The sequence below is a fragment of the Mobula birostris genome, chromosome 15 (assembly GCF_030028105.1).
Source record: "Mobula birostris isolate sMobBir1 chromosome 15, sMobBir1.hap1, whole genome shotgun sequence".
In the NCBI taxonomy this organism is placed as follows: domain Eukaryota; kingdom Metazoa; phylum Chordata; class Chondrichthyes; order Myliobatiformes; family Myliobatidae; genus Mobula; species Mobula birostris.
The window spans coordinates 26825622-26853133 of record NC_092384.1 but is presented as its reverse complement, the minus strand read 5'-3'; the positions used below and the strand labels follow the sequence as shown (position 1 = coordinate 26853133).

The following is a 27512-nucleotide window of genomic DNA, read 5'->3' as shown; positions in this document are numbered from 1 at the left end:
TGTCATCGATATTCTTCTGAAAAGAAAGAAAAAAGATCTAGAATTTTTAAGCAGCCATTGCTGTCAGTGAGCACAACTGTACTTGTGTGTGACTTTTTAATCCCAACTCATCCTGAGGAATCAGCTGTTGACAGTCGGAGAATGGTCTCAATCGCAGGGTATGAAAAGAAAAAATATTTTGTCAAAGATTTGATGTCCAGTTGCTACTTGGAGGTAATATATGTAGGTGGAAGGTAATTGGAGAAAGGGCTGTGTGATATTTTCAAACTGCCAGCGTTCAAAGATGAGACACAATTTGTTGAGATATTAAAGAATTTTTATATTATAGTTATTCACTTTGGAAAAAACATAGAATTTTTAAAATATAATTATGATCTAACATCCCAAAGACTTTTATCAACCTGTAAAAGTGTGATGGAAGAAACATTTGAGACCCAGCATTAAATTTTTGTTGAGCTCGGGGTGACCGAGTTTGGAGTTTAATTCTGTCATCATCTGTAAGGACTCTGCATTTTCTTCCTATGGAATGTGTAGGTTTTCTCCGTGTGCTCTGGTTTCCTCCCACAGTCCAAAGACATACCAGTTATTAGGTTAATTAGTCATTGTAAATTTTCCCCTGATTAGGCTAGGATTAAATTGAGGTTGCTGGATGGTAGGGCTCGAAGGGCCTAATCCGCACTGTATCTCAATAAATAGACGAAAGTAAATATGCCTTTGTTAAAATGCCCTGTTTTCTATAAAGATGTGTGTAATGTTTGAAAATTCTTTATTATTCTTCCTCAATCTACAGAGTGGGACAAGTTCCAATCTTCCTGAATTTTTCCATAACTTTCTCCAGAAGAAATATGGAGACTCTGCCACACTCTGGGCTTACAACATTTACTATGGCTGCAGAAACCATCTGACAGATGAGTTCATCAATCTGTGTTTCTGTATTATCAATGGCATTGTGAGTTTCAGCACTCCTTATCTGATAATATTAGCAAGATTCAAATACTTCAAAATTACACTAGTAGATATGTGAATTATCCCAGACTCGGCCACACACTTAACATTCACAGTTTTCCATCGGTACAAATGTGATGCAGCTAAAGCAAAATGTAGCTTTGACTTCTGTACATTCCTAATATCGCTTATTGAGATGCTTACAGCCACAGATAAAGCTGAAGGCAATGGAAGCAAATATGATGATGGGGTGAGGGATAGTACAATGGTGCCATTGGCATTAGTGACCAAAGCCATTTGTATCCCAGTATCTTGTACATCAAAGTGCCTCTGTTGCTGCAGTTCATAACTGATTGTTAATATACCACTGATCTGTGCCAGTAATTTCTGACTTCACTGATCTGTTAAGTGCCAGGGAAAAGATGGATTAAAAGTAAAAGTATAACATTATCAAAACAATCCTTATTTTCTTTAAGTGCCACCCTGACAATATAATTTATTCATGTATGCTTCTGTTTTAAAATATTGGCCCTCAGAATAGCCAAGAATTTTCTTTAATCTCCCATAATTTGCATCCCTAAGCAATTAGACTCCACACTTCCTCAATAATTGCTCATTTTCTAGGTTGTAAAGCTTAATTGGCAATCCATTGTTAAAAGGGTACGTAGTATTAATTACAAAACAACTTCCTTTGGGGTACTTAATTGCCAATGCAACAATTGTCATGAACATTACAGCATGTTAAAAGTGAGATGCCACTTTTTGGTCTCATTCTCAGCGCACAGGATATCACATCTGTGCACAAGTTGCAGCAAGTACATTGCTGATGTTTGTGTTTGCACAATTAAATTTAGTTCATTCTCAAGATTAATGGAACAGTAAAACAAAACTAATGGTTGACAGCTGTACTTCCAAGGGAATGAAACTTTGGATTTGTTTTGCCAGTCCTTGCTGGTTCCTTATAATTTTCTTATTAGGGAAAGACATGTGGAAATAAGATTTTTACCTAATGGAAGTAAGAAAATTAATATCTTCAAATTTGGCCAAGTTTTTTAGAAAAAAATTATAGCTGAGATGTTCTATTATCTCACCATGCTTATGTCCTTGACAAATTAGATTGATGAAAGTGTATACCATGGGAAGAGGCAACTTATTACATACCTGTGGACTGAACTGACAAATCGAGACACTGCCGGAAAAGGCATCCTTTCCAAACAGGAGTTCAGGTTGGAGTTGTTAACAATTGTATTTTGATTACATTGGAAGCTTGACTTTTCTATTACACAGCACAATAGGAAAAACATTTGCATTTTCAATTGGAACCAGAGTTTGAACTTTATGTATTCTTAAACCTACTACATACAACTATTGATGGGTTCAGTCCCTTGAAAGATAGAGTTAAAGCAGAACCCTTTGTTACTAGAGAGGCAAACTCTATGGTCTATGACCAGCAGTAGTTCCAAATCACCAGAGAGGGAGGTAATCATAAGCTCATCCAAATTCTTTTGTAAACTTAACAAGCTTTGAGGTATTAATGATGCAAGGAGTAAATTCACCAGAAAATTCGCACGTGAAGATTTCAGCTTTGATTTTTCCATGCTTGAGTAATCAGAAATGTAATGATAATGATGAACTAGTCTAGAGAGAACTGGACTTGCATTTCTGATTGGTATTTAATGATCCCTGTGGGACAGTGCAAGTCTGAATGTTGGTGAGCAAAGTTACTCAAAGCTGCTGCGCAGGTTGAATCTGTGGTTAAGAAAGCATATGGTGCATTGGCCTTCATCAGTCGTGGGACTGAGTTTAGGAGCTGAGAGGTAATGTTGTAGCTACATATATAGGACCCTGGTCAGACCCCACTTGGAGTACTGTGCTCAGTTCTGGTCACCTCACTACAGGAAGGATGTGGAAACTATAGAAAGGGTTCAGAGGAGATTTACAAGGATGTTGCCTGGATTGGGGAGCATGCGTTATGAGAATAGGTTGACTGAACTCGGCCTTTTCTCCTTGGAGTGATGGAGGATGGGAGGTGACCTGATAGAGGTGTATAAGATGATGAGAGGCATTGATCGTGTGGATAGTCAGAGGCTTTTTTCCAGGGCTGAAATGGCAAGCACGAGAGGGCACAGTTTTAAGGTACTTGGAAGTAGGTACAGAGGAGATGTCAGGGTAAGTTTTTTATGCAGAGGGTGGTGAGTGTGTGGAATGGGCTGCTGGCAACGGTGGTGGAGGCGGATATGGTAGGGTCTTTTAAGAGACTCCTGGACAGGTACATGGAGCTCAGAAAAATAGAGGGCTATGGGTAACCCTAGGTAATTTCTAAGGCAAGGACATGTTTGGCACAACTTTGTGGGCCGAAGGGCCTGTATTGTGCTGTAGATTTTCTATGTTTATAAATGTTACTGTTGCAAGGACAGGATCAATCCTTCATTGATCCTGTCCTTCCAATGTCAACACTTTGCTTGCTCTCAATTTACTACGCATTGAAGAGATATTAGATATACCACAATGGTTGGTGGAATACCATCAAAGTTATTCCTGCAACATCCATTGCAGAATAAAAGTGATTATTTCAAACAATGTTATCATTACAAAAATAAATCACAAACAATTTATGTATTGAGATGAAAAGTAGCCGAGGTTAGCTAAACGTACAGGTTGAAAGTTTGCAGGGCAAACAAGATAAGTTGATATAACAAATGAGAGCATAATCTTAAATCCTTTAACTGTCTGCATTTTTCTAATACAGATTCTTTGGTAAAAAATAACGATAGAGTACATAAAATATCGTAATGCTGTCAGAATTGAAGTATTTTTAGTTGTGCTTTGCACCAATTTGACTTATTCCAACATAAATTTGCTATAATCTTCTCTTCAGCCTATCATCACACTATTTCCTTTTTTTTTTAATTTTATTTTTATTTGGATAAGGAATTCACAAATATCATGTACTTTTTTCACACATATAACCTTTTCCATTTTTTTATATGTATAAAACTACATTTATTTATACATTCTTATAAACACCTACAATGGTTGATACATAGGCTTATATACAACATTTTGGACCAGTGGAAATGGTCCAGAAGGGTTATATGGAAACTATTATTACCATTTTTCTTAACAACTAATTCCATTACTTAGCCTAATAGGTTAGATTTACCACAGTACATAATCATCACACTATTTCCATGCAGGACGGAAGATTTTATTTTCCGATACTTGTGTTTATGCCTGTAGAGAAAATAAAGGGTTATAATCATAATAGTGGAACAATAGCATGCATTGGCTTGTTCAGTGCAGAGCAGAATATGTGTCGATAAACACGGCCCAGCCTGATACAACAGTTGTGAAAGGAACTTAATTTGTTTTGGCTGCTGAAGACTATAGCTTCATTTAAAATCAATGAATATTATGATTATGGAAACTTGCAGATGATTTGAAATGGTCTGAAGTTAAAAGGCGGAAAATGGCCTATATGGAGGTGTGAAGCACAGGCCAGTAGGTGATAGGTAGAACTGGGTGTGGTGATGGATGACGAGCAGCTGAAGGCAGAGTTCACAGACAAGAGGCTGGTGGATGATAGGTGGAAACAGTCGGGGGAAAAAATAGGTCAAAGGAGGAGGATGTTGAAGACTTTGGCTGGAACCCCAGATATGAGAGAGATGATTGGCAGGTGGAACAAGGGTTAAGAAAAGTTGGCCAAAAGAAAAGAAATGCAGGTGGATTGATATGTGGATGATGGGCAGGTGAAACCAGATGGGAGAAGTAACAAATCTAGGTAATGAGAGGATTGCAAAGGTGAACAAAACAGGTGGACTGATAAAAAGGAACAAGAATGCAGTAACAGTGGATTATCTGATATTAGAAATTTCAGTATGTTTATATACAGTAATTTAGTTCTAGGCTACCAAATAGAATAAAAAGTATTGTTCACCATGTTTGTTCTCTCAATATTCGGTAAGTTTCAATGAGATCCCCTCAGCCATTTACACTCCAGCAAGTACAGGCCCAGAGCCTTCAAATACTCCTCATGTTAACCTTCCCGTACCTTGCAAACTTCCTCTGGACCAATTCCAGTGCCAGCACATTCTTCCTTAAATATGGGGCCCGAAACTGCTCTACCTCAGTGTATTACTTCCTCGTTCCTTTATTGGAATTCAAGTTGTGAACTTAAGTCCCAGAGTAAAACTGGAATCTAGACAGGAAGCTATTAAGAAACAAATATTTGCAGTTTTTCTTATATTTATGTAGCTTAATATGTAACTTGAAAACAAAATCTCAAACTTGTTTCTTACAGTCAAACTTTGAAGTCAGCCTTTCCAAATAAGAGTGAAAAATACATCAATGAACTTATCACTGCTGCAAAAACCCAGCTTGGAGACACTAAGAAAATTAATTACACAGCTTTATTTAAAGAGGTAATTTAAGTACAGCCATGCAATAACTAACAATCAAAACACTATTCAAGGATATTCAGACATGCAGCTAAATGACTGTTTCACTGTTATTTAATGGAATGCTGACAACTTCTTTACCCAGTTTACAGAGAAGAAAACCCAATATTGCAATACAGTGGAATGTGCTAAGTGGGAAGAGGGAGGTCTTCAGCTTTAAGGTTCTTTCTTGATTGGTTAATAGTTTTCCTGTTGGGTTAGGTCATTTTATTAAGTTTCAATGATAATTTGAATGAAAAACGGCATCAAAGAAACCTTAACTGGCATATATTGAGAGTCCAGTCATAGCAAGCAATAGCTCAAAAGTATTTCTAATTTCTTAATTGCTAAATGCCTCTAAACAGAAAGCTACTGACCAATCATATTGTAAGGGCCATTACAAGCAGCATCACACTCTTGGCCCAGTAATTTATTTTACAACTCAAAACTTTCTGTATCAAAAAAACAGTTTATGATAAATAGCATTATCGACAAAATTGCCAGCAAGTTCAGGGTAAGGTATAACTAGCTATGAACTGTGATTGTTTATAACTTGTTGATTAATTTATACCAGCAGCCCCTTAGTGTCATTAATTGCCTATTACACATGACAGAGTTATGGTTCATGACTATCTGTGCAAGCAAGTACTCTTAACATGGCTATTGATGGTGAAATGCCAATCTATTTACTGTCCTAGAGGTGGAACAATTCAAAGTAAATCTCATTTGTGCATTGTTGTAAACTCTGCTTACAGCAGTCCCCGGGTTACAACAGGGTTTTATTCCTGAGAACTGTTTATAACCCAATGAACAACATCTCTGTGTGGGAGAGGATGACAGAAACGGCTGATAGAAGAAAGGTGCAGGTGTGGGAAGAGCAGCCGCCAGCCAGCTTTGCTGATTCAGTCAGCAAGTTTGCTCAGTTTTCAGCTCTGCTTGGCCTGACCCAGCTCCTGATTGTTACCATTCTTGGATGAGGAAGAGTGGATTAATGAAAAGAGCTTGTTTCCTCCCAGCGGGACATGCCTGCAGCATTGCAGTAGCAACAAATCCATCCATCCATTCTGTCTCTCATTCGTATGTATGGGGTGTTCTTTAAGTTGTTAGAGCACCTGTATTTAAACTGAACAGCCCAGAATGAATCAGAATCAGGTTTAATATCACTGGCATACGTCAAGATTATTTTTGTTTTGTGGCAGCAATACAAAATAAAAACTATAAATTACACTAAATATATATATGTATAAATAAAAAAGTATTGCAAAAAGAGAGGAAGAAATAGCGAGGTAGTGTTCATGGGTTCATTGTCCATTCAGAAACCTGATGGTGGAGGGGAAGAAGCTGTTCCTGAAACGTTAGTCTGTCTTCAGGCTCCCGTACCTCCTCTTTGATTATAGCTATGAGAAGAGGGAATGTCCTGGAATACTTGCACCTTTAATGATGGATGCCACCTTTTTGAGGCATTGCCTTTTGAAGCTGTCCTGGATACCCTGATTTTTTTTAACTGTTTCTTTATTTCCCTTGTTATAACATAAACTTTTCCATTTTTCCATACACACTTTTCCTTTTATCCTTCGTTCCTCTCCAACATTTATACTTTCCCCAATCAAAACTGCTATCTGCTCAGGCTTTCCACTAAGCCAACTAGAATACTGTGTATTTTTATGTTGATTAAAATTAAGCAATCTCCTGGAATATTTTCATGCAATTTTTTATCCTGTATAAATGATTAAGATTCTTTCCTCAGCAAGAATATTTTATCCTCAGACAGTCCACGAAAGGTACTGCATAAGTGATGTAGTGTACAGGCTAAACTCAAAATAACACCGATATGAAATACAACAACACAATGTATTTAATTTTACTTTACTGAGCACTACTTTCAAAGGAAAATTTTGCTTGCATGTTTGGTTATGTATTCCATAACTTCATTTATGCCAAAACTCCCCATTCTTCACAGGAGGATTTCTCTGAGCTCTCAGAGAAGCTGCTTTCAACTTAGTAATTTCATCTCTGATTTTACTGTTCTTCTGTTGCTTTACAGAATGAAGATGATACAGCAAGTGTGTTTATTACATTGCTACAAAGCCAGTACTCAGCAGAGAAAATTAAATACCTTGATGAATTAAGGAATACATTGGAAGATAAAGAGTAAGACTTTATATTGATATACCTGTCAACAGAAAGATGGAATAAGTATTGCAAATGGCATTATACCGTCCATGGTTGGATGCAAATTACAGAAGTTGAATTGAACAGTTCCGACTTCATAAATCAGAGTCAACTTCTAAATAGTAATGAAGCTCTAGCTTTTGTTGCTTTAAACATCAAAATGTTTTTAAATTCAATAACATTTTAAATAATACATTTTACCTGAATAGAGATAGCATAGCTTGCATGATGGTATTATCCATCGTAATACAAGTGATATTACTAACTTTCTTGGCAGAAAGTTACTGGCAAACTAGATTTGAGATAATCACAACAATTATTAACAGTTATATTTTTTGTTGGAAGGAACTAAACAGAATAGGATTTGTACCTGCAAGTTTCTCATTCAGTTTGCAAACAACAGGAATTCTGCAGATGCTGGAAATTCAAGCAACACACATCAAAGTTGTTGGTGAACACAGCAGGCCAGGCAGCATCTCTAGGAAGGGGTACAGTCAACATTTCAGGCTGAGACCCTTCATCTGACTATACCCCTTGCCCATCCTCTGGGTCCCCTCCCCACCTTGTCTTTCTCCCTGGGCCTCCTGTCCCATGATCCTCTCATATACCCTTCGCCAATCACCTGTCCAGCTCTTGGCTCCATCCCTCCCCCTCCTGTCTTCTCCTATCATTTTGGATCTCACCCTCCCCCTCCAACTTTCAAATCTCTTACTAACTTTTCCTTCAGTTAGTCCTGACGAAGGGTCTCGGCCTGAAACATCGACTGTACCTCTTCCTAGAGATACTGCCGGGCCTGCTGCGTTCACCAGCAACTTTGATGTGTGTTGCTTCTCATTTAGTTTGCCTTAATACATTCCAAGCAATGCTAGACTACAATTAGTGTATTTTAAAAATTTTAGCACAGTATTTTCAAAATTGATAGAACCTGTACTGTAATATTTTAGTGTAAGGACAAATCAAAAATGAATTAATTCAGAGCTAGATAAAAGATAGGGCCCCTCAAACAACAACACTTATCTAATATGCTGCAGGGAGGCAAAGCAACTAAAACTCCTCTCAGCATTGATCTCTGTAGTCCTTTTGCTGGTGAACATAAATGATGTACAATGTAGCTCTGAATAAAACATAGAAAACTCAGTAAATTAAATGTAAGCCAGTATGGACAGAGTAGCAGTTTAAAAATTCCACAACAGTGTCTTCTTCTGAATGTGATACCTGTTTACTTTCCTATCTAAGCTAGTCTCCCATTTGCTCTGTTCCCTACAAAACTGCTTCACTAAGGTTCATTTTCAAGAGGCGCTTCTGGAGAAGGATCCACTTACACGTATTTAGTATAGTTCCTTAGATGGCTTTACTAAATGTTAATAAAAATACAAGCATACAGAGTATGACATTAGTTAAATTTACATCCTCAGGAGAGAATTTTGTTCTTTTTAAATTAACAGCAGTGACAAATTTCTGTCCTACTGTAAGTGGTGTTTCGGTGAAGAGAACATAGAACATAACAGCACAGTAAATGATGCCCTTCGGTTCACAGTGTTGTGCTAACCTTTTCCTCTGTTAAAAATCCTGCCATTGACCTTATATTCTGCCTTCAGATTTGACCTTCCAAACTGCAAACTTTACACTTTTATGGATTCAATTCCATCTGCCACTTCCCACCCCAGCCCTGCATCCAGTCAACATCCAGGTCATTTTGCATTCTGCACCTATAGATTGATTTGTCTTGCTCAATCAGAAAGGCACCACGTTATTAAAGATTTTTTAAAAAATACTGCCTACTCTAAAATCAATCTGACCCTTTCCTACCATATAGCCCTCTGTTCTTCTTTCATCCATGTGCCTAATGTATCTGACCTCTTGCAAATTGTTCCACAAATCCAGCACTCTGCATAAAAAAAAGAAAAAAAAATCCTGCCTCTGACATTCCCACCCCTACCATACTTTCCTCCATCCACTCAATCTTATAGAGCTACACCATTATTTTTTGGCTCTTGAGCTCAATCTTCCTCTAATGAAGGCCAGCACAAAGTGTGTTGTCTTAACCACCCTATCTTTCTATTCTTGATGAAGGATCTTGGCCCAATTGTCGACTGCTTATTCCTCTCCATAGATGCTGCCTGACCTGCTGAGTTCCTCTTACATTTTGTGTGTATCAACTTGTGTGGCAACTTTGAGGGATCTATAGATGTGGACCCCAAGGTCCCTCTGTTCCTCCATACTGCTAAAAATCTTGCCGTTAACCTTATATTCTGCCTTCAAATTCAGCAAGTCTAAAGAGCAAAGCTCCAGCGGCAAGGACAACAAAGAGGTAGGTGCAAAAAGGCAGAGGAGAGGCTTCAGGATTGCTTGGAGTCAGTAAACCATGCTCAAGGACTCATCAGAAGATCTGCTATGGCTGTCACAGACTTTATAAATTTAGCTGTGGATGAATGTGTCCCCACAAAATCATTTAGTCTTCTCCAACCAGAAGCCCGGATGAACAGAGATTGTAACCTGCTGAGGGCCAGATCAGTGGCATTCAGCTCTGGTGAACAAGTAAAATACAATAGGTCCAGGTATGACCTCCAGAAAGCCATCAAAGTGGCAATCCTGGATCACAGAGGAATGTTTGACAGATGTGGCAGGCGTTGAATGTTATCACCTCCTATAAAGCAAAGCCAAGCAACATGTGTGACGAGGTTTCACACCCAGGTGAATTCAAATCTTTTTGTGGCAGCTCTGATTGACAAAACATGGAAACACCTTCATGAACCCCCACAGCCCCCGATGATCCTGTGGGAGCAGTGAACCCACAGAAAGCATCTGGCCTAGATGGAGTACCTGGCCAAGTACTGAAGACCTGTGCTGATCAATTAACGGGAATGTTCACATATCTTTACCCTCTTATTTTGGCAGTCTGTAGTATCCACCTGCTTCAATAATACCAGTACCTAAGAACATGTTTACTTGCCTCAATGATAATTGTCTGGTAACACTTACATCCACTGTGATAAATTGCTTGACGAGGTTGGAGAAGCACATCAACCCCTGACTGAGGAGCAACGAGGACCCACTCCAATGTGCCTACCATCACAACAGGTCAACAGCCGATGCCATTTCATTGGCTCTTCACTCAACCCTGGAACATCTGGACAGTGAAGATGCATACATCAGGATGCTCTTCAACTACAGCTCAGCATTCAATACTATCATCCCCCAAAACTAATCGTTAAGCTCCAGGATGTAGGCTGCAATACCTCCTTGTGCAACTGGATCCTCGATTTCCTCACTTGCAGACCCCAGGCAGTTTGGATTGGCAACATCTCCTCCACAATCTCCATCAGCACAGGTGCACCACAAGCTGTGAGCTTAGCCCCGTTCTATTCACTTTATACTTATGAATGTGAGGCTAACTACACCTCCAATTCCATATTTAAGTTTGCTGATGACACCACTTTCGTGGGCCAAATCAACATATAGGAGAGAAATTGAAAATTGTACTAAATAGTGCCATAACAACCTCACACTCAGTGTCAGCAAAATCAAAGAGCTGTTTATTGACTACAAAAGGGGAATACCAAAGGTCCATGAGCCAGTTCTCACTGGGGGATCAGAGGCGGAAAGGGTCAGCAAGTTTAAATTCCTTGGCTTTATCATTTCAGAAAATCTGTCCAGTATGTAAATGCCATTAAAGAGAAAGCACGTCAGTGTTCCTACCTTCTTAGAAGTTTGCACAGATTTTGAATGTCATCTAAAACTTTGACTAATTTAAATAGGTGTGTGGTGGAGAGTATATTGACTGGTTGCATCCACCGCCAGGTTCAGCAAGTTTTTAACCGCTCAACCTTCAAGCTCTTGAACCAGAGGAGCTAACTTCACTCACCCCAATACTGAATTGATTCCACAACCTATGGACTCACTTTTAAGGACTCTACAACTCATTCTTGATATTTATTATTACCATCTTTTTTCTCTTGCAGTTTGTTGCCTTTTGTACATTTATTGTTTCTCCGTCTTTGTCGTGTGTAGTTTTAATTGATTCTATTGTTTACTTGTATTTGCTATGAATGCCTACAAGAAAATGAATCTCAGGGTAATATGGTAAATGTGCTTACGTAATAAATCACGACATTTTTCCACTCCATTTTGAACTCCATCTGTTGCTTCTCAGCCCAGCTCTGCAATCCATCATTGTACTAAATCCTCTCACTGTCCCAATCATTTTGCATTGATTTGTCATCTTCAATCAGAAACTTGGTAAACACTTTTTTTTTTAAATACTGCCCAAGCAGGAGTTACAGAAATTTCAGTAAATTCACAAACTTGTTTCAATGTCAATTGAACTTCAGTAAAGTACAGCCATATAGCTAACTGATGTTTTAATATTTACAAGTAGTATAAATTAAACAAGAAAAGATTACACAACACACACAAAATGCTGGAGGAACTCAGAAGGTCAGGTAGCATCTATGGAAATGAATAAACAATCGACGTTTTGGGCCAAGACCCTTCTTCAGGGCTGGATTGGTATTTTTGACCAATGACCTTTTCCCTTGCCTCTCCCTCTGTTTTGCTAATTGGAAAAAAAATATTTGTACATTCTAGTTCTGAAAAAATTTTTACCCTATTTTCTGGCTCCTTTGCTGATACAGCTGAACTGCCACATATTCCCTGCATTTTTGTCTTTCAACGCTTGCACCATTTTCCTCTAAATCTTGATAATGGTTGGTCAAAGAATTGCAAGGAAGTAATCTTCTTGTCCTCTTAACTGGAAGATCTAAAGGGAAAGCTTTTGACATAGAATCTTTCAACAAAACAGTTGAAGTTTTGGGCCAAGACCCTTCTTCAGGACTGAAATGGAAGGGGGAAGATGCCAGAATAAAAAGGTGGGGAGGGGAAGGAGGCTAGCTAGAATTTGATGGGTGAAGCCAAGTGGGTGGGAAAGGTAAAGAGCTGGAGAAGAATCAATAGGAGAGTGGACCATAGGAGAAAGGGAAGGAAGAGGGGACCCAGGAAGAAGTGATTGGCAGGTGAGAAGAGGTAAATAGAAGATGAGGGGAGGTGGAGGGAAAAAAATATTACTGGAAGGAGAAATCAATATTTGTGCCATAGGATTGGAGGCTACACAGACGGAATGTAAGGTGTTGCTCCTGTACCTGGAAGGTGACCTCATCTTGGCACAACAAGAGGCTGTGCCCGACATGTGGGAATGGGAATTAAAATGTTTGGCCACCAGGATATTTTGCTTTAGGCAGAAGGAGCAGAGGTGCTTGATGAAGCGGTCCCCCAATTTACGATGGATGTTACCAATGTAGAGGAAGTTGCATTGGAAGCAGAGGACACAATAGACAACCCCAGCAGATTTGCAGGTGAAGTACTGATTCGCCTGGAATGACTGTTTAGGGCCCTGAGTGAGGTGAGGGAGGATGTGAATGGGCAGGTGTAGCACTTGGGCCATTCTAACATACTCAGTTAAACAGTCCAAGGGAGAATCATAAGTATGTCTAAAGGCATAGCACTTCTGGTCTGCAGATGTCTTAATTTCTGATCCCCAATACCAGTAAGTTTAAGAAATTAATTTCCTTTTGTATCTTCAGTACTCTTTAAATGTAATTTATTTAACTGTGATCTTGTAGGAAGGGTTCTAGGATGTTATATAATATTAATATGTTAAAACCTTCTTACCGAGTCAAAATTGTGTATAATTCATTTGACACCTATAAATCAGAAGAAATATTTATCTTGACCACTTTTCATTTGTTCAAAGGGAACTGACTGTAGATGACCTGCAAAAGGCCTTTCAAAAAATTGACCCATCTATTGACCCACAAACACTTGCTACATACCTAGTTAAAGGTTTCCAAACTACAAGAGAACAGCTTGATCAAGCTTCAGCAGTAGACACTGACACTGTTTTAGACCGACTACACGCAAATGATGTGAAGAGGATTGGGCCACAGAAGTAGCAGAGATATATTTCAATCTATTTTATTTAATGAATGAAGTATTACCTAAAGCTAATATTTTAAAAATATTGTGCACTTGATTTTAGCTGTTGGAATAGTGTTAGAGACCAAGCGGAATGGCACTATTCTTGGATATGTATTTACATAACTTTCATTGTTTGCTTCAATAAAATGAATATCGTCTATCTGAAGGCAGTATTTGTGACAACTTAACCATGAAAAATACTAAAAGCCACATGTTGAAGGTACAATAAATGTTTGATTATGGATGTGAACTATTACAGTAATTCCTTTTTAAAAATACATGATCATAACTTCTGACTTGGAGAAAAACTGCACAAAAACAGACCCTTCAGACATTCAAGTATGTACTGACCATCAAGCACTTTTTTTTTTAAAACATTAATCCTACTCCAACCCATTTTATTCTCCCTACATTATCAACAGTATCCAGAACCTAATGATACCTATCCTAGATTTTTAAATGTGGCAAGAGAGGATGGCTGGGGCCTTGACAGAGAGTTTTGTATCCTCTTTGGCCATAGGTGAGGACCCAGAGGACTGAAGAATAGGCAATGTTTTTCCTACATTTATGAAGGGCAATGGGGATAATTCTGCAAATTATACACCAATAACCCTTACATTACAGTTAATTTTTGGGAAACATTCCCAGGGATAGTATTTGCTATATTAAAAAAACGTAGGTTTATTAGAGGATAGTCAGGAGAGATTGTGCCTTACAAATGTAACTTTTTTTCCTGAGGTGATGAAGATGATTCATGTGACTAGAGCAGTGGATGTTGTATATGTGGCTTCAGTAAAGTTTTCAACAAGGTCCCTCATGGTACGTGGATCAATAAGATTAAGACATACATGGTCCACAGTGAATAGCCAAGACAATTTTAATCCTGAAGGTAGTGGTGGAAAAGCATTATTCTCAGTGGTGATCACTTCCGCAGTGATCCAAGCAGGGACCTCTGTCATAGGTGATATATTTAAAGGATTGGAATGAAAATATACATTAGGTGGGCTGATAAATAAATTTGCAGATGACTCAAAAATTAGTAGAGTTGTGGATCAGGAGTAAAGTTGTCAAAAAGATTCATCAGGATTTTGACCAGTTGGAAATATGAGTTAGCAAGTATTATCTATAAGAAGAGGCTGGAGAAACTTTGATTGGTTTCTCCGGAATGTTGGAACCATAAAATTATGAGATAGTAGGTAGTCTTTTCCCCAGGTAGACATGTCAAATACCACAGGGAGTTGTTTTTTTTGGGAGAGGGGGTAAAGCTGAAAAGAGATTTGTGAAACAGGTTTCTTTTTCTTATATACATGGAGGGTTAGGTGCCTGGAACATGCTGCCAGTGAAGATGCTGGAAGCGGATATGATAGCAGCATTTACAAACTATTTAGCCAACAGCGGAACAGGCAGGGAATGGAGGGTCATGGACCATGTACAGGCAGGTGGGATTATTTTAAGTATTTTCCCAATTTGCATATTCACGGTGGGCCCAAGGGTCTGTTCCTCTGCTGTCCTAATGATCTGTATATAAATCTTGTTTTATATACCAACAGATATTTTAGATAGAAACACATCTCTCTCTGCAGCTGCCTCTTTAAATAGCAATTTTTAAAAAATCAGTTCAGTCAAAATCAGCTCATTAAGTAGGACAGATCACTTATCCCTAAACTGAAAATGAGAAACTTTGTAGGTTATTTAGAGTGCAAAATGTGCAATACAAAGAAAGTGCCTAATATTACTTGGATATTAAGAGGATCTCACCATTTCAGAAATAACTGTACATGCTTTCAATTGAAAGGAACAAGCATTGTTCTACAACTTCTTCAATAAATCACTTATTAATTGCCGATCAAACCCAGTATTAATGGTTATGTATGATGGTAATACTACAGCTTCATTCTTTCTTATTGGGATAACATTTTGAAAATCAAATTTTAAGATGGCAAGCCAGCTACCTTTTCTGAAACACCCCCCCCCCCCCCCCCGCACCCCACACTACTCTACATTTACTGGAATTTGGCCTCACACTGCAGCAGTGCAATCAGACTATGATGAAAGAAAATGTATGACCCAATGGTACACTGTTATTAATCTTGGGGTACTGAAAGCTCTTGCACAACAAATTTTTCTCCTTCCCCCACTACACACCATGTTCTTGAACTGAATTTCTGGTCTTGTAATCAGAAAATAAATGATAAGATTTAACTTTTGTTTTCTGTTCACTTAACACAATACAAAGGTATTGGACATTATTTATTTCATAATTTATTATATTAGAAAAATTCACAAATTGTTCAGGCTGGTAATTCCTACTTGTACTAGTGAACTTGAGTATTAAAATAACAGCCCAGTTTTAAAATTTATGCAGAGAGAATTAAGAACATAAATCTAGGCTATCATAGAAGTACTGTATTAAACAAAGACAGTATTTTTTTGTTTATATTCAATATGTCAATACTTCTTATCAATACGCCAGCTGCCCTACACAGGACAACAGAAGACTGGGCCTTCTGTATGCGAATGTAAAGGATGCGTACAGTGCTGCTGCCCTCCCCCACTTGGCAGATCTGATCACAACCTGGTCCTGCAAACACCCAGGTACGTGCCTCTTGTCCAGCGGCAGCCTGTGTCAACAAGGACTGTAAGGAGATGGACTCAGGATGTAAATGAGGCACTGCAGGAATGCTTTGAGAGGATGGACTGGGATGTGTTATGTCAGCCACACAGGGAGGACCTTAACAAAATGACTCATCGTACCACAGACCACATCAAATTTTGTGAGAACTCCATCTTGCCAGCCGAGACTGTACGCTGCTTCTCCAACAGCAAGCCCGGGATCACCAGTGACCTGAAAGAATTTTTGAATATTAAGAAGAAAGCCTTCAGGTCTGAAGATAGACAAGTACTGAGGCGGTACAGAGTGAACTGAGGGTAAAGCTAAGGGAGACTCCTATAAGAGGAAGCTGGAATACAAGCTCCAGCAGAATAGCATAAGGGACATGTGTTGGGGCATGAAGCAGATCACTGGCTTCAAGGTTAAGAAACAGAAGATCGAGGGCTGCCTGGAGAGGGCCAATGAGTTGAACTTGTTTTTCAAGAGGTTTGGTATAGAACCTGCTGCTGTGCCCTCCCCGTCCCTGAGGCCTTCTCCCTCCCCTCTGGCGAGTGCTTGTGTTCCCAACCACCCATCTTTGGAGTATCCTCCCTCCATGGGAACGACCACCCTCCCCCGCCTGACTGTGACTGCAGGTCAGGTTGAGAGACAGCTGGAGAGACTACCTCAAGGCAAGACCGCTAGACTGGATGGTATCAGCCCCAGGCTACTGAAGGCCTGTGCGAGCCAGCTGCCTGCACCTTTACAATTTGAGTCTTAGTCAGGAAAGATACCGGTGCTATGGAAGACTTCCTGCTTGCTTCTTGTATCCAAGGCAGCGGCTCCATCTGAGCTTAATGACATTGCCCAAACTACTCACCCTCCCGGACCACCTGGCAGACAGACCCCAGTTTATATGACTGGGTAGTTCTCTGTCTGAGATAGTGGTGAGTGCCACTGAAGCACCACTCACCACCATCTCTGTTTCTGATTGCATTGCACACCTCAGACTTCCAATACAGATCTGAATCTTATCACTTGCTGAGTCATCTTATCTGATGACTCAGAGAGGCTATTATTTTGTACATTATTATTACATAGTATTGCACATCGGTAAGTTTTTGTATATATTATTATTCTGTACTTTATTACTAGTTATTACTACATTTATTATTATTACTAAGTCTGTTTTTAAATATTGCTACTGTAACAAAATAATTTCCCACTTGGGATCAATAAAGTACTTATTATTCTCTATTTACCTCTATTTTCTAATAGCAGTTTAAAGATTGGTAACTATGTCCAGAGCAGCTTTCTAACTCATCAAGATGTCCAGTTTTCATACACAAATGTCAGTGGTGAAGATTAGGAGGCTATGGAACTGTGGTAGTAAATAGCTTGGTTTCGTATTTATCCAGGAATTTGTATCTTCAAAATGAGATTGAATAACTTGAACAAATCAGAAAATATATGGGTTCAGTAACATTATGTGACACATTCCACCATAGCCAACGGAGGAAACTCAGGGTTTTCTCATATTGAAAATGCATCAAACACTTTAGAAAGACGTGTGTCAAGTACACTAAGTTTGGCAAAAGAAAATTCTGCCTTCATTTTAAACAGATCAAAACCAGCTAGATTATGACTTTGTGAGAAATTATATACATTAAAAGAATTAACAGAACCTGATAGAAATGGAAATATTTTATGAGATTTCACAGATGGCAACAGACCTTCATGCAACCAAAACCTAGGCTGAGATTAAAATTGTTAATTAAATTATTTTTATCCATTTCTACAGAATTAAGATTGCACTGAAATAACTAAAGAGTTAACTAAACTTCTTAGCAAGTCAAAGAGAAAAATAACAATTTTATTAGAAATATAGATTACTAAAATATATACAAGATATAATAAAATTCAATAAACAGGCTATTGAATAATAACAAATTAAAGATATAGAATCTTTATGTTTAATCTTTTCAGGAATAGTATAACAACTTCTCACTATTTTACACTTCAAAAATTCTAATTAACTTTCACATTTCCCTTGTAAGCTAAAATATAAACTGATTTAAACTATTTGAAGTTAAGTAAAATTGTTAAGATTATCATACATCTATGGCAGATTACTCATATTGGAGGGAAATCTCAATCTGGGCAAATATTTACTGGATGTATTCAAAGAAGGCAAAAGTTGGGGGGTCTGTGTTTCATGATAAACTCTCTAAGGTGCTCAGACACAGTGGTCTTGATCTTGTCGCACTATTGCTTTCCTGACCTGGAACACCTAACGATTAAGTGCCAAATGTTCCACTTCCCAAGAGAGTTCTCCATGATCCTGACCACAGTTTACATATTGCCAAAAACTGATGTAGACCAGGCACTCAAGATATTGAATGCTGCCAACACCAAACAAAACAAACTGCCCACCCTAATGCATTTCAAATAACAGTTGGAAACTTCAGTCAGGCTTGATTGAAGAAATCACTGCCCAATTATTATCAACATATAACCAGCCGCCCAAGGGGACCCAACACACTAGGCCAGTGGTCCCCAACCTCCAGTCCGCGGACCGATACATTGCCTCGAAGCATGCAGGGGTGCAGCGGTAGCCTGAACACACCCAGCTTATCTTTAAGAAAAAAGCAGAAATACACAAGCTAATTAATTAGGTGCTGCCTGGTACGTAAATGTAGGCCCAGATCAGAGGCTATTGCCAGTTGCGTCGCCTCCTCGGATGTAGGTCCAGATACGATCTCCAGAAAGCCATCTCATATGTGAAGTGGCAATTCCAGACCAAACCTGAGTCACTGGGATATGCCCAACAACTGTGCAAGGCTTGAATACTCTTACCTCTTACAAAGTGAAACCAAGTGAGTGATGTGACAATAGGGCTTCACTCACAGATGAGCACAATGCGTTCAGTGTCACTTTAAAAATCAAACCATGGAGGAAACTTCACAAGATCCCAAAGCCGCTGATGACCCTGTGATTTCAGTCCCTGAGACCAAGATGACCTTCAAGAGGGTGAACTCACAGAAAGCATCTGGCCCAGATAGAGTACCTGGTCAAGTACTAAAGACCTGTGCCAATCAACTGGGTAGTGTCCACCTCTCGCTTCGGCAATCTGAAGTACCCTCCTGCTTCAAGCAGGCTTCAATTATACTGGTGCCTAAGAACTTGGTAACCTGCCTCAAAGAGCATCGTCCAGTAGCACTTACATCTACTGTGCTTTGAGAGGTTGGTGATGAAACATATCAACTCCCACCCGAGAGGCAGGACATGCTCCAGTTGGCCTACTGGCACAACAGGTCCACATCAGATGTCATTTCATTTCCACTCAACCCTGGAACATCTGGACAACAGAGGTGCATTAACCAGGATGGTCTTTATTGACCACAGATGGGCACTTAACATTATCATCCCTTCAAAACGAATCAATAAGCTTCAAGACCTTGGCCTCAATGCCTCCTTGAGCAATTGAGTCTGCGATTTCCTCATTTGCAAACCCCAGTCAGTTTGGATTGGCAACATTTCTTCCACAATCTCCGTCAGGTGCACCACAAAGCTGTGCATAGCCCCCTGCTCTACTCACTTTATACTTATGACTGAGTCTAAGGACAGCTCCAATGCCATACCTAAGTTTACTAATGACACCTCAGTTGTGGCAGGTGGTGACAAATCAGCATATAGGTGAGGAGTCTGAAAATCTGGCTGAGTGGTGCCACAACAACCATCTCTCACTCGATGTCAGCAAGACCAAGGAGCTGATTATTGACTTCAGGAGGAGGAAACCGAAGGTACATGAGCCAGTTCTCATTGGATGATCAAAGACAGAGAGGGTCAGCAACTTTAAATTCCTCCGTATTATCATTTCAAAGGACCTATCCTGTGCCCAGCATTAAAGTGCAATTATGAAGAAAGCACAGCAGTGCCTCTACTGCCTTAGAGGTTTCCAAATATTTGCCATGACATCTAAGACTTACACTTCTATAGGTGTGTGGAGGAGAGTATATTGACTGGTCACATCATGGCCTGGTATGGAAACACCAACGCTCTTGAACGGAAAATCCTACAAAAAGTAGTGGATATGGCCCAGTCCATCACGGGTAAAGCCCTCCCCACCATTGGGCATATCTACATGAAGGATCATCAAGGGCCCCCACCACCCAGGCCATACTTTCTTCTCGCTGCTGCCATCAGGAAGGTGGTACAGGAACCTCAGGACCCACACCGCCAGGTTCGGGAACAGTTATTACCCCTCAACCATCAGTCTCCTGAACCAGAAGGGATAACTTCACTTGCCCCATCACTGAACCATTCTCACAACCTATGGACTCACTTTCAAGGACTCTTCTCTTCATCTCAGGTTCTCGATATAGTTGCTTATTTATTTATTATTATTATTTCTTTTTTCCCTTTTGTATTTGCACACTGGTTGTTTGCCCTGTTATGTGCAGTCTTTCATTGATTCTACTGTGTTTGCAGGATATACTGAGTATGTCGGCAAGAAAACAAATCTCAGGGTTGTATATGGTGACACATGTACTTTAATAAATTTTAATTTGAACTTAAATGAGACACGTGCTTTTCTTAACTATTTATACATGTTACATAAAATGTACAACATAATTTCTTGTATCCTCACAAATATTGGTCATAGAAGTCACAGTGGTCACTGAAAATTAAGAACACAAAACTCCTGAATAGAAGTGGAGTTTTTTAATATAAGAAAATAAGATACCCAATACCAATAAAAACCATAAAAATTGCTTCTGTAGTAATTTTATGAATATTTAACACCCACACATTTAAATTTAGCTATTCTCATTATGTGGGCAGCTTAACTGCATATCTTTATAACTTACTCCCCATAAACAAGGTCAAAATACAAAGTCAATTACATTATTTTATTTGCAATAATTCTCAAAGCATCTGGTGCAGGAAGGGATTAAATTCACAGGTGAAGTATGGAGTTGGATCTCAGATACATTATTTGGGCTGAGCTGGAGAAATGATAAATCAACAAATGATGCTAAAACTCATCTGAGAATTTTAAAATACTTATGTCAGAGGTATTGGTTACAAGCATCCATCAACTTGATGATATCTAGAAAATGTCTGGAATATCTTAGCAGAATTTCAATCTAAGCCTTGTGCTTTTCCCTCTGACACTTTGACAGTTTAAAATTAAAAATACTTGTCTTAAAAGCTTCTGCACAAAGATAGGGTATTATAAAAAATTTAAATAGTAATCATGTAACATTTTAAATTTGATTACACCTCCAGATTAAATCTGAGGTGTGCTATCATTGTTCCCTTCAGAGGAAAGGTCTCAGAGTTCCTGTAATTTTGTAGAGTTTATAAAATAGCTTTAGATTTGATCTTCACAAAAGAAAAACATTTCCACTTGCTTGCAAAGATTTATAGTTTTTGATTTCTCAAACAAAAGCAAGGTATTGGTTGAAATAATGCTTTCACAATGTAGGCTATTTTTTTGGAATTATCTTACTCCCACTGACAGCCATTGGAATTAGTTTTTCTCTGCATTCCATTGGTAGATGATTTTCAATTAGTACGTTCAAAGGCATCTTGGCAGTAACAAAACCCTGTCTAAAAACAAAATAATAATAACATTTAGCACAAATTCAATATACGGATCCTAATTGCATTCTTCCAGACAAGAAATTCTGCAAATGCTAGAAAACTTGAGCAACATACAATAAATGCTGGAGGAACACAGCAAGTTAGGCAGCATTGATGGGAGGGGTGGGGGGGTGGAATAAGCAGTCGAGATTTTGGGTCTTGGCCCAAAACGTCAATTGTTTATTCCACTCCATAGATGCTGCCCATCTCCAGTATTACTTCAGTAGCAGAGAGTTACTCCAGTATTTTGCTTAGATTCTCCCAGGTCAATTTAGAATTCTTGAACAAAGAAAACATTGCACATTTAGACAGAGATGTAACGTAAAAATTTTTACTCCTCATGAATGTGAAGGATGTAAGAAATAAAGTCAATTCAATTCAATGGCCTGAGATTTGCTAGTAAATATCAGAATGTCTGCGTTTGCCGTTGCAACATGTAAAATCGACTGCACAAGTTCCAAACTTACAGTAGTTAACACTGCATCACAACAGACCAGAGCACTGGACTCCTAGTGAAGTCCAGCAGCTTTTGTGATGCTGGACTTGCAGATTTTCCGAACCATTGATTGTTATTACCATTCAAATTACAAGGCACTTTTAATTCACCTTTTTGAAACAAAAATGTTACCTAGAAGAATTATATTTTTTCAGTGAACACACCCCAGTGAAAAGTGATGCAGTGAGGAACAAGCCAAACCCTTACCTTTTCATTAGCAATTCCAAGTCTTCTTTTTCAATGGTTCTTCTTTTAGCATGTCTACTGTAAACATCCATATCTGCACAGAGCTGTTTGAAATACGATTCCAAGCTGCAATGAAAAGAGGTATTTGTAAAATCTGCAACACATATTAATATTACTGCAATAATGATAATTAATTTGGAGTAATATTTGAATAATTTGCATTAGTTTGTGCATGAAGCTCCAACTTGCCATCGGTCAACTGCTGTAAACGTCTCCTTCTTCACTCTCATTTTAGCATAGTGGGTAAATACAGACTTTACAAAGCTGCTTGGCAAAATTGTCTTCTTTCGCTTATGTGTTGTCCTTTTTGGATTGTCATTTACTTTTGTGAGTGGTTTTCGTGCCCTGTTGAAAAGGCATGCAATAACTAACACTGAACCAAGCAATCAATTTTACATGATAATGAGACTGATTTCAAAATCAAAAAAATGTATGTCAGATCTATACCAGGTTTCCTAGTTCCATTTCACCTTTGTAAGCAGACTATTTCGTCATACCAGAAGTTTACGGCCTGATATCTCGTCAGAATACCCATATCATAGGGGGTCTAACCATTAATAATCATACTGTCAATTTTCCTCACAAATGTCTCTTCATTTTTTCATCCAAACCTTAAGGTACAAGTATATTGGATATGAACTTGAATTTAGTTTGTAATTCCCCTTCTGAGTAGTAAATAAGACAGCACTCCAGTTAGAGAGGTAAACTCTGAATCTAACCAATCTATGTCATAGAAGATTCTCATCATGAATCTGTGGAACTCCTATTGGAATGGAAGGACACTGAACTCTGACCCACAACCTATGGACTTACTTTCAAGGACCCTTCATCTCATGTTTGTGATATTTATTGCTTATTTACTCATTATTACTATTTCTTTCTTTTTGTGTTTGTAGTTTGTTGTCTTTTGCACACTGGTTCAACACCCAAGTTGGCGCATTGTTTCATTGATTCTGTTTCGGTTATTATTCCATTATGGATTTATTGAGTTTGCTCACAAGAAAATGAATCTCAGGGTTGTATATGATGACATGTGTATTTTGATAATAAATTTACTTTGCACCTAGAAATTAACAGATAGCATATAAAATATCCTTCAGATCTCCTGAAGCTCTGGTCTTGGGATGTGACTTGTACATTGATATTCGATTCATTTCACTACTACAGGTCCTCCCCAAGTTAGGGAAGTGTTCCATTCCAGTGAATTGTTGGAAATGCGGCCATGAACCGAGCTCCCACTGTCAGGAGCTGCCTATGGCTCCATAGCAGCTGGCAAATCCACATCACTTCCAAATGCTAAATTACATTTTCAACTTTCTAACTTGAAACACCTTAGAAACATAACATTTTCAACATTTGAATTTCTTTCCGTGTTTGAGACATTTCATTCTTAGAACTAAGCACTGTGAAGTGTGGATTTCTGAAGGACAGACCAGGGGATTGTTGTCTGTAAAAACCATTAATACCTGACAAATCTACAGCTCTTAATTTGGTGCATTTTGTAGGAGATCAACACTGCATTACTAATGGTCATTCCTTTTTCCTTCCAGCCATCCACACTTAATGCAAATACAGAAATGAAGTTATGCATCACATAACAACGCTACTTACTGTCTCCCCAGTATTTTCAAAAAGTGTGGTGTGGTCAGTAATGGGGAGGATTTCAATGCCTTCTCATTTAGTTGGAAAGTCCTCCTCACTTTTATTACACGTTTTCAGATTATAAAGGAAAGGAAAAGATGTGGATTAGAATGCATGTATAACTTAAAGAAATTAATTTTGTCTATTATCTAAAGACAAATAAGATCTGCTTTAATAATTTACTTGCATCACATATCACTTACTTTTCAGCTGCAGTTACAATTACATTGCAGTTTTAGTGACTTTGTCCATCTTAGAGATTTACCTTTACTGTCATCTTCTTCTTCATCCATTTCATCAGATTCTATGTCTCCATCAGAATCAGTTTCTTCCACTTTTTCTGTGTCTGTTTCACCAACTGCCAAACCTTCGCCGTCCAGTCTAGCCAGGCCAGACCTTTCACCGTCCAGTTCCGGCAGGCCAGACCCTTCACCGTCCAGTCCAGCCAGGCCAGATCCTTCACTGTCCAGTCTAGCCAGGCCAGACCCTTCACTGTCCAGTCTAGCCAGGCCAGACCCTTCACTGTCCAGTCTGGGTGGGCCAGACCTTTCGCCGTCCAGTCCGGGCGCGCCAGACACTTCGCTGTCCAGTCTAGCCAGGCCAGACACTTTGCCGTCCAGTCTAGCCAGGCCAGACCCTTCACCATCCAGTCTAGCCAGGCCAGACCCTTCGCCGTCCAGTCTAGCCAGGCCAGACCCTTCGCCGTCCAGTCTAGCCAGGCCAGACCCTTCGCCATCCAGTCTAGCCAGGCCAGACCCTTCGCCATCCAGTCTAGCCAGGCCATACCCTTCGCCGTCCAGTTTAGCCAGGCCAGACCCTTTGCCGTCCAGTCTAGCCAGGCCAGACCCTTCGCCGTCCAGTCCGGGCGCGCCAGACCCTTCGCCGTCCAGTCTAGCCAGGCCATACCCTTCGCCGTCCAGTCTAGCCAGGCCAGACCCTTTGCCGTCCAGTCTAGCCAGGCCAGACCCTTCGCCGTCCAGTCCGGGCGCGCCAGACCCTTCGCCGTCCAGTCTAGCCAGGCCAGTTCCTTCACCATCCAGTCTAGCCAAGCCAGTTCCTTCACTGTCAAATCCCAAAGATTCCATTCTTTTCATTTTAGCACCTTCTATTATTTCATCTGCTTTAACATCTCCCACTCTTTCACTGACTACTTCGGCATCCTTTATGTTTTCACGGCCTTCAGCTTCCACAATTCCATTATCCACATTATCACCCTCCGCTCTCATTCCAGCTTCTTCAGCATAGTGCATTCTTTCAGTATTTCTTAAAATACCCACAGTTTCACCATCTTCAGCTCTTCTAACATTCATTTCACGTTCTTCGACTGTTTTATCATCCATGTTATCAACTAGCATCCCCTCAGAGTAGTGCAGTGTGGGGGACTCCTGCAATGATAAGTTCTGTATGGTATCCTTTGGCTTTTCCAATTCTGCAGATAAACCGGAGTATTATCACAATAAATTCCCTCAGAAGTTATATATTATCAGATCAATACTGAAATCAAAATATCTTTTCTAAAACTCTGCAATCTTTGTTTAAAATAATTGATTTGTTAATTATCAAACAGGTCACATGGCAATTTGCTGATAGCAAGGCTATATCGCTGGTGGTAACAGGAACACGTCTCTTTGAGCAAGAATCACTTGCATGGTGATTCCAGCATCTTGCCAGATTAAGACAAATGGTTATAATCCAAATCCGATGGTCCTGATAAATTTATTGAATTAATAATTTAAGATGTACACGACTCTACAACATTATACAAGGGAATTTAAGTTTAAAAAAAACAATAGACGACAAGCATGTCAATCAAGGGCACTAGGAAAAAGTTCCAGATGATGGAAGAGTTGCAAAGACAAAGTTGCTGCACACTTTAAGAAAAAGTATGAACCAATTCTATGGAGTAAATTCAAAGAAAGTTTAAACATTTTTCTAACTAATTTTCTCTCTTCTCTTGCCTTTTTCAGCTACATTTTACTAGGATTAGGGACTCTTTGGCAATGCATTCAAGTATCTATTTGCATTTCTAAATAGTGTATACTGGCCAGGTATTGACAATGGAAAACACAATTCCAACTGATTGAATACCAATGAAAAGCAAGTTTTCTCAAAGTTCATTTTTGCACTTTTGAGTCTGAACCTGGTAAGATTTCCCAGGAATCTTATTTTATTTCACCTGAAAAAACTTTTATTGTGCTATGTGCAGTAAGTAGTTTTATAATACACGTTGGCTTCTTAACATTGTATCTTGTTCTGCCCAAATGGAACGCACTGGGCTTTCAGACTTCTTTGCAAAGTTTAAATTTTGACTCATTTCCAAATAAATGGAATGAACATCAAAATATATATAATGTACTGGGAGGAACCTAAACCTTGTTACTCTTCATCAGGACTCAAACTATGCAACATAATTAGCAAAGACAAAAACAAAACGATGATATTGATTTATTTTAAGATCATTAAGTTTTCTTTATATTCATTTCACACTAGGATTTGCCAATTTAAGTCATCCATCCCATCGTCAGAAACAGCTTCATATTTACACTAATTTTCTGATTTTCCTTCTAGATTGCTTCTTCGCAAAAGCAGCAGGACAGCTGCTTCTCCTGATTCCCAATAATCATGCTGGTGCTCTTGAGTAACAATAAAGACACAACAGTTAATTTAACTGGATGTCTGCACACAGGGCTTCATCAGTTGGTATGACACAGGCAGTGCCTGCCATTCATGCTTACAGGAGGCCTACACACCAGGGCCCCTCAAATCAACTAGGAACTGGCTTTCCCAGTGAAAGGTAATCATTAGGGGGTGAAATGCAAAAAAAAAGTCTGTTCAAGGTCAGGTGCTGTGAGTGGAAGATCCACCTCAACAATCATTCTGCGCCTATTTCCATTTGCTTTCTTCATTTTACATTACCATATGCAAAAGCAAAAGATTTGATAATTTGCTTTTCAAAAAAAATTACTGCGTCTCCAAATTTGCTCAATTCCAATTAAAATTTTCATGCAAAGTAAATTTTGAGATCTACCCACATAGCTTAATGTAAATTATTTTACAATGCCACCTTCCCTTGCTCTACATTCAAATAATAAATATTCAAATAACATTTCTAGCCTTATTACAACCAAGATTATACATGCATAACTAATCCTTTGAATAGACATCACTTTCCTGAATATATGAAATGACAACTTCTATGAAGGAAAAGGAATTACAACTACTTTTGTGTTGATCTGTTTGGATATTAGATTAAAATCTCAAATTAAAAACATAAATTTCTATAATTTCTCTGTGTCTAACAGGAAAAAAGTTAAAATTACAGTATTTAGATTTTGAGTTTCATCTTCTCTGTTGGATGTAAAAT

General features: G+C 38.9%; 2 protein-coding genes across 6 annotated transcripts in view; one reads left to right on the top strand and one right to left on the bottom strand.

Annotated features, from left to right (window-relative positions):
- tsnaxip1 (translin-associated factor X interacting protein 1) overlaps positions 1-13891 on the top strand; it is a 60916-nt gene extending 47025 nt beyond the window's left edge. The window contains exons 12-16 of one of the 4 annotated variants that reach the window (XM_072279494.1): positions 791-949; positions 2062-2171; positions 5246-5366; positions 7426-7532; positions 13303-13891. In XM_072279494.1, coding sequence (XP_072135595.1) covers positions 791-949; positions 2062-2171; positions 5246-5366; positions 7426-7532; positions 13303-13501 — 696 coding nt within the window. In that variant the 3' untranslated portion in view covers positions 13502-13891. The remainder of the gene's footprint in view (positions 1-790; positions 950-2061; positions 2172-5245; positions 5367-7425; positions 7533-13302) is intronic. The other 3 variants (XM_072279495.1, XM_072279496.1, XM_072279497.1) reach the window with 3 other exon arrangements.
- Positions 13892-20661: 6770 nt separating this feature from the next.
- LOC140210273 (uncharacterized) overlaps positions 20662-27512 on the bottom strand; it is a 56235-nt gene continuing 49384 nt past the window's right edge. The window contains exons 13-17 of one of the 2 annotated variants that reach the window (XM_072279146.1): positions 24414-25577; positions 24119-24206; positions 22697-22852; positions 22469-22573; positions 20662-21732 (exon numbers count right to left, since the gene is read on the bottom strand). In XM_072279146.1, coding sequence (XP_072135247.1) covers positions 21609-21732; positions 22469-22573; positions 22697-22852; positions 24119-24206; positions 24414-25577 — 1637 coding nt within the window. In that variant the 3' untranslated portion in view covers positions 20662-21608. Of the gene's footprint in view, positions 21733-22468; positions 22574-22696; positions 22853-24118; positions 24207-24413; positions 25578-27512 lie in introns of those variants that run through there. The other variant, XM_072279147.1, reaches the window with a different exon arrangement.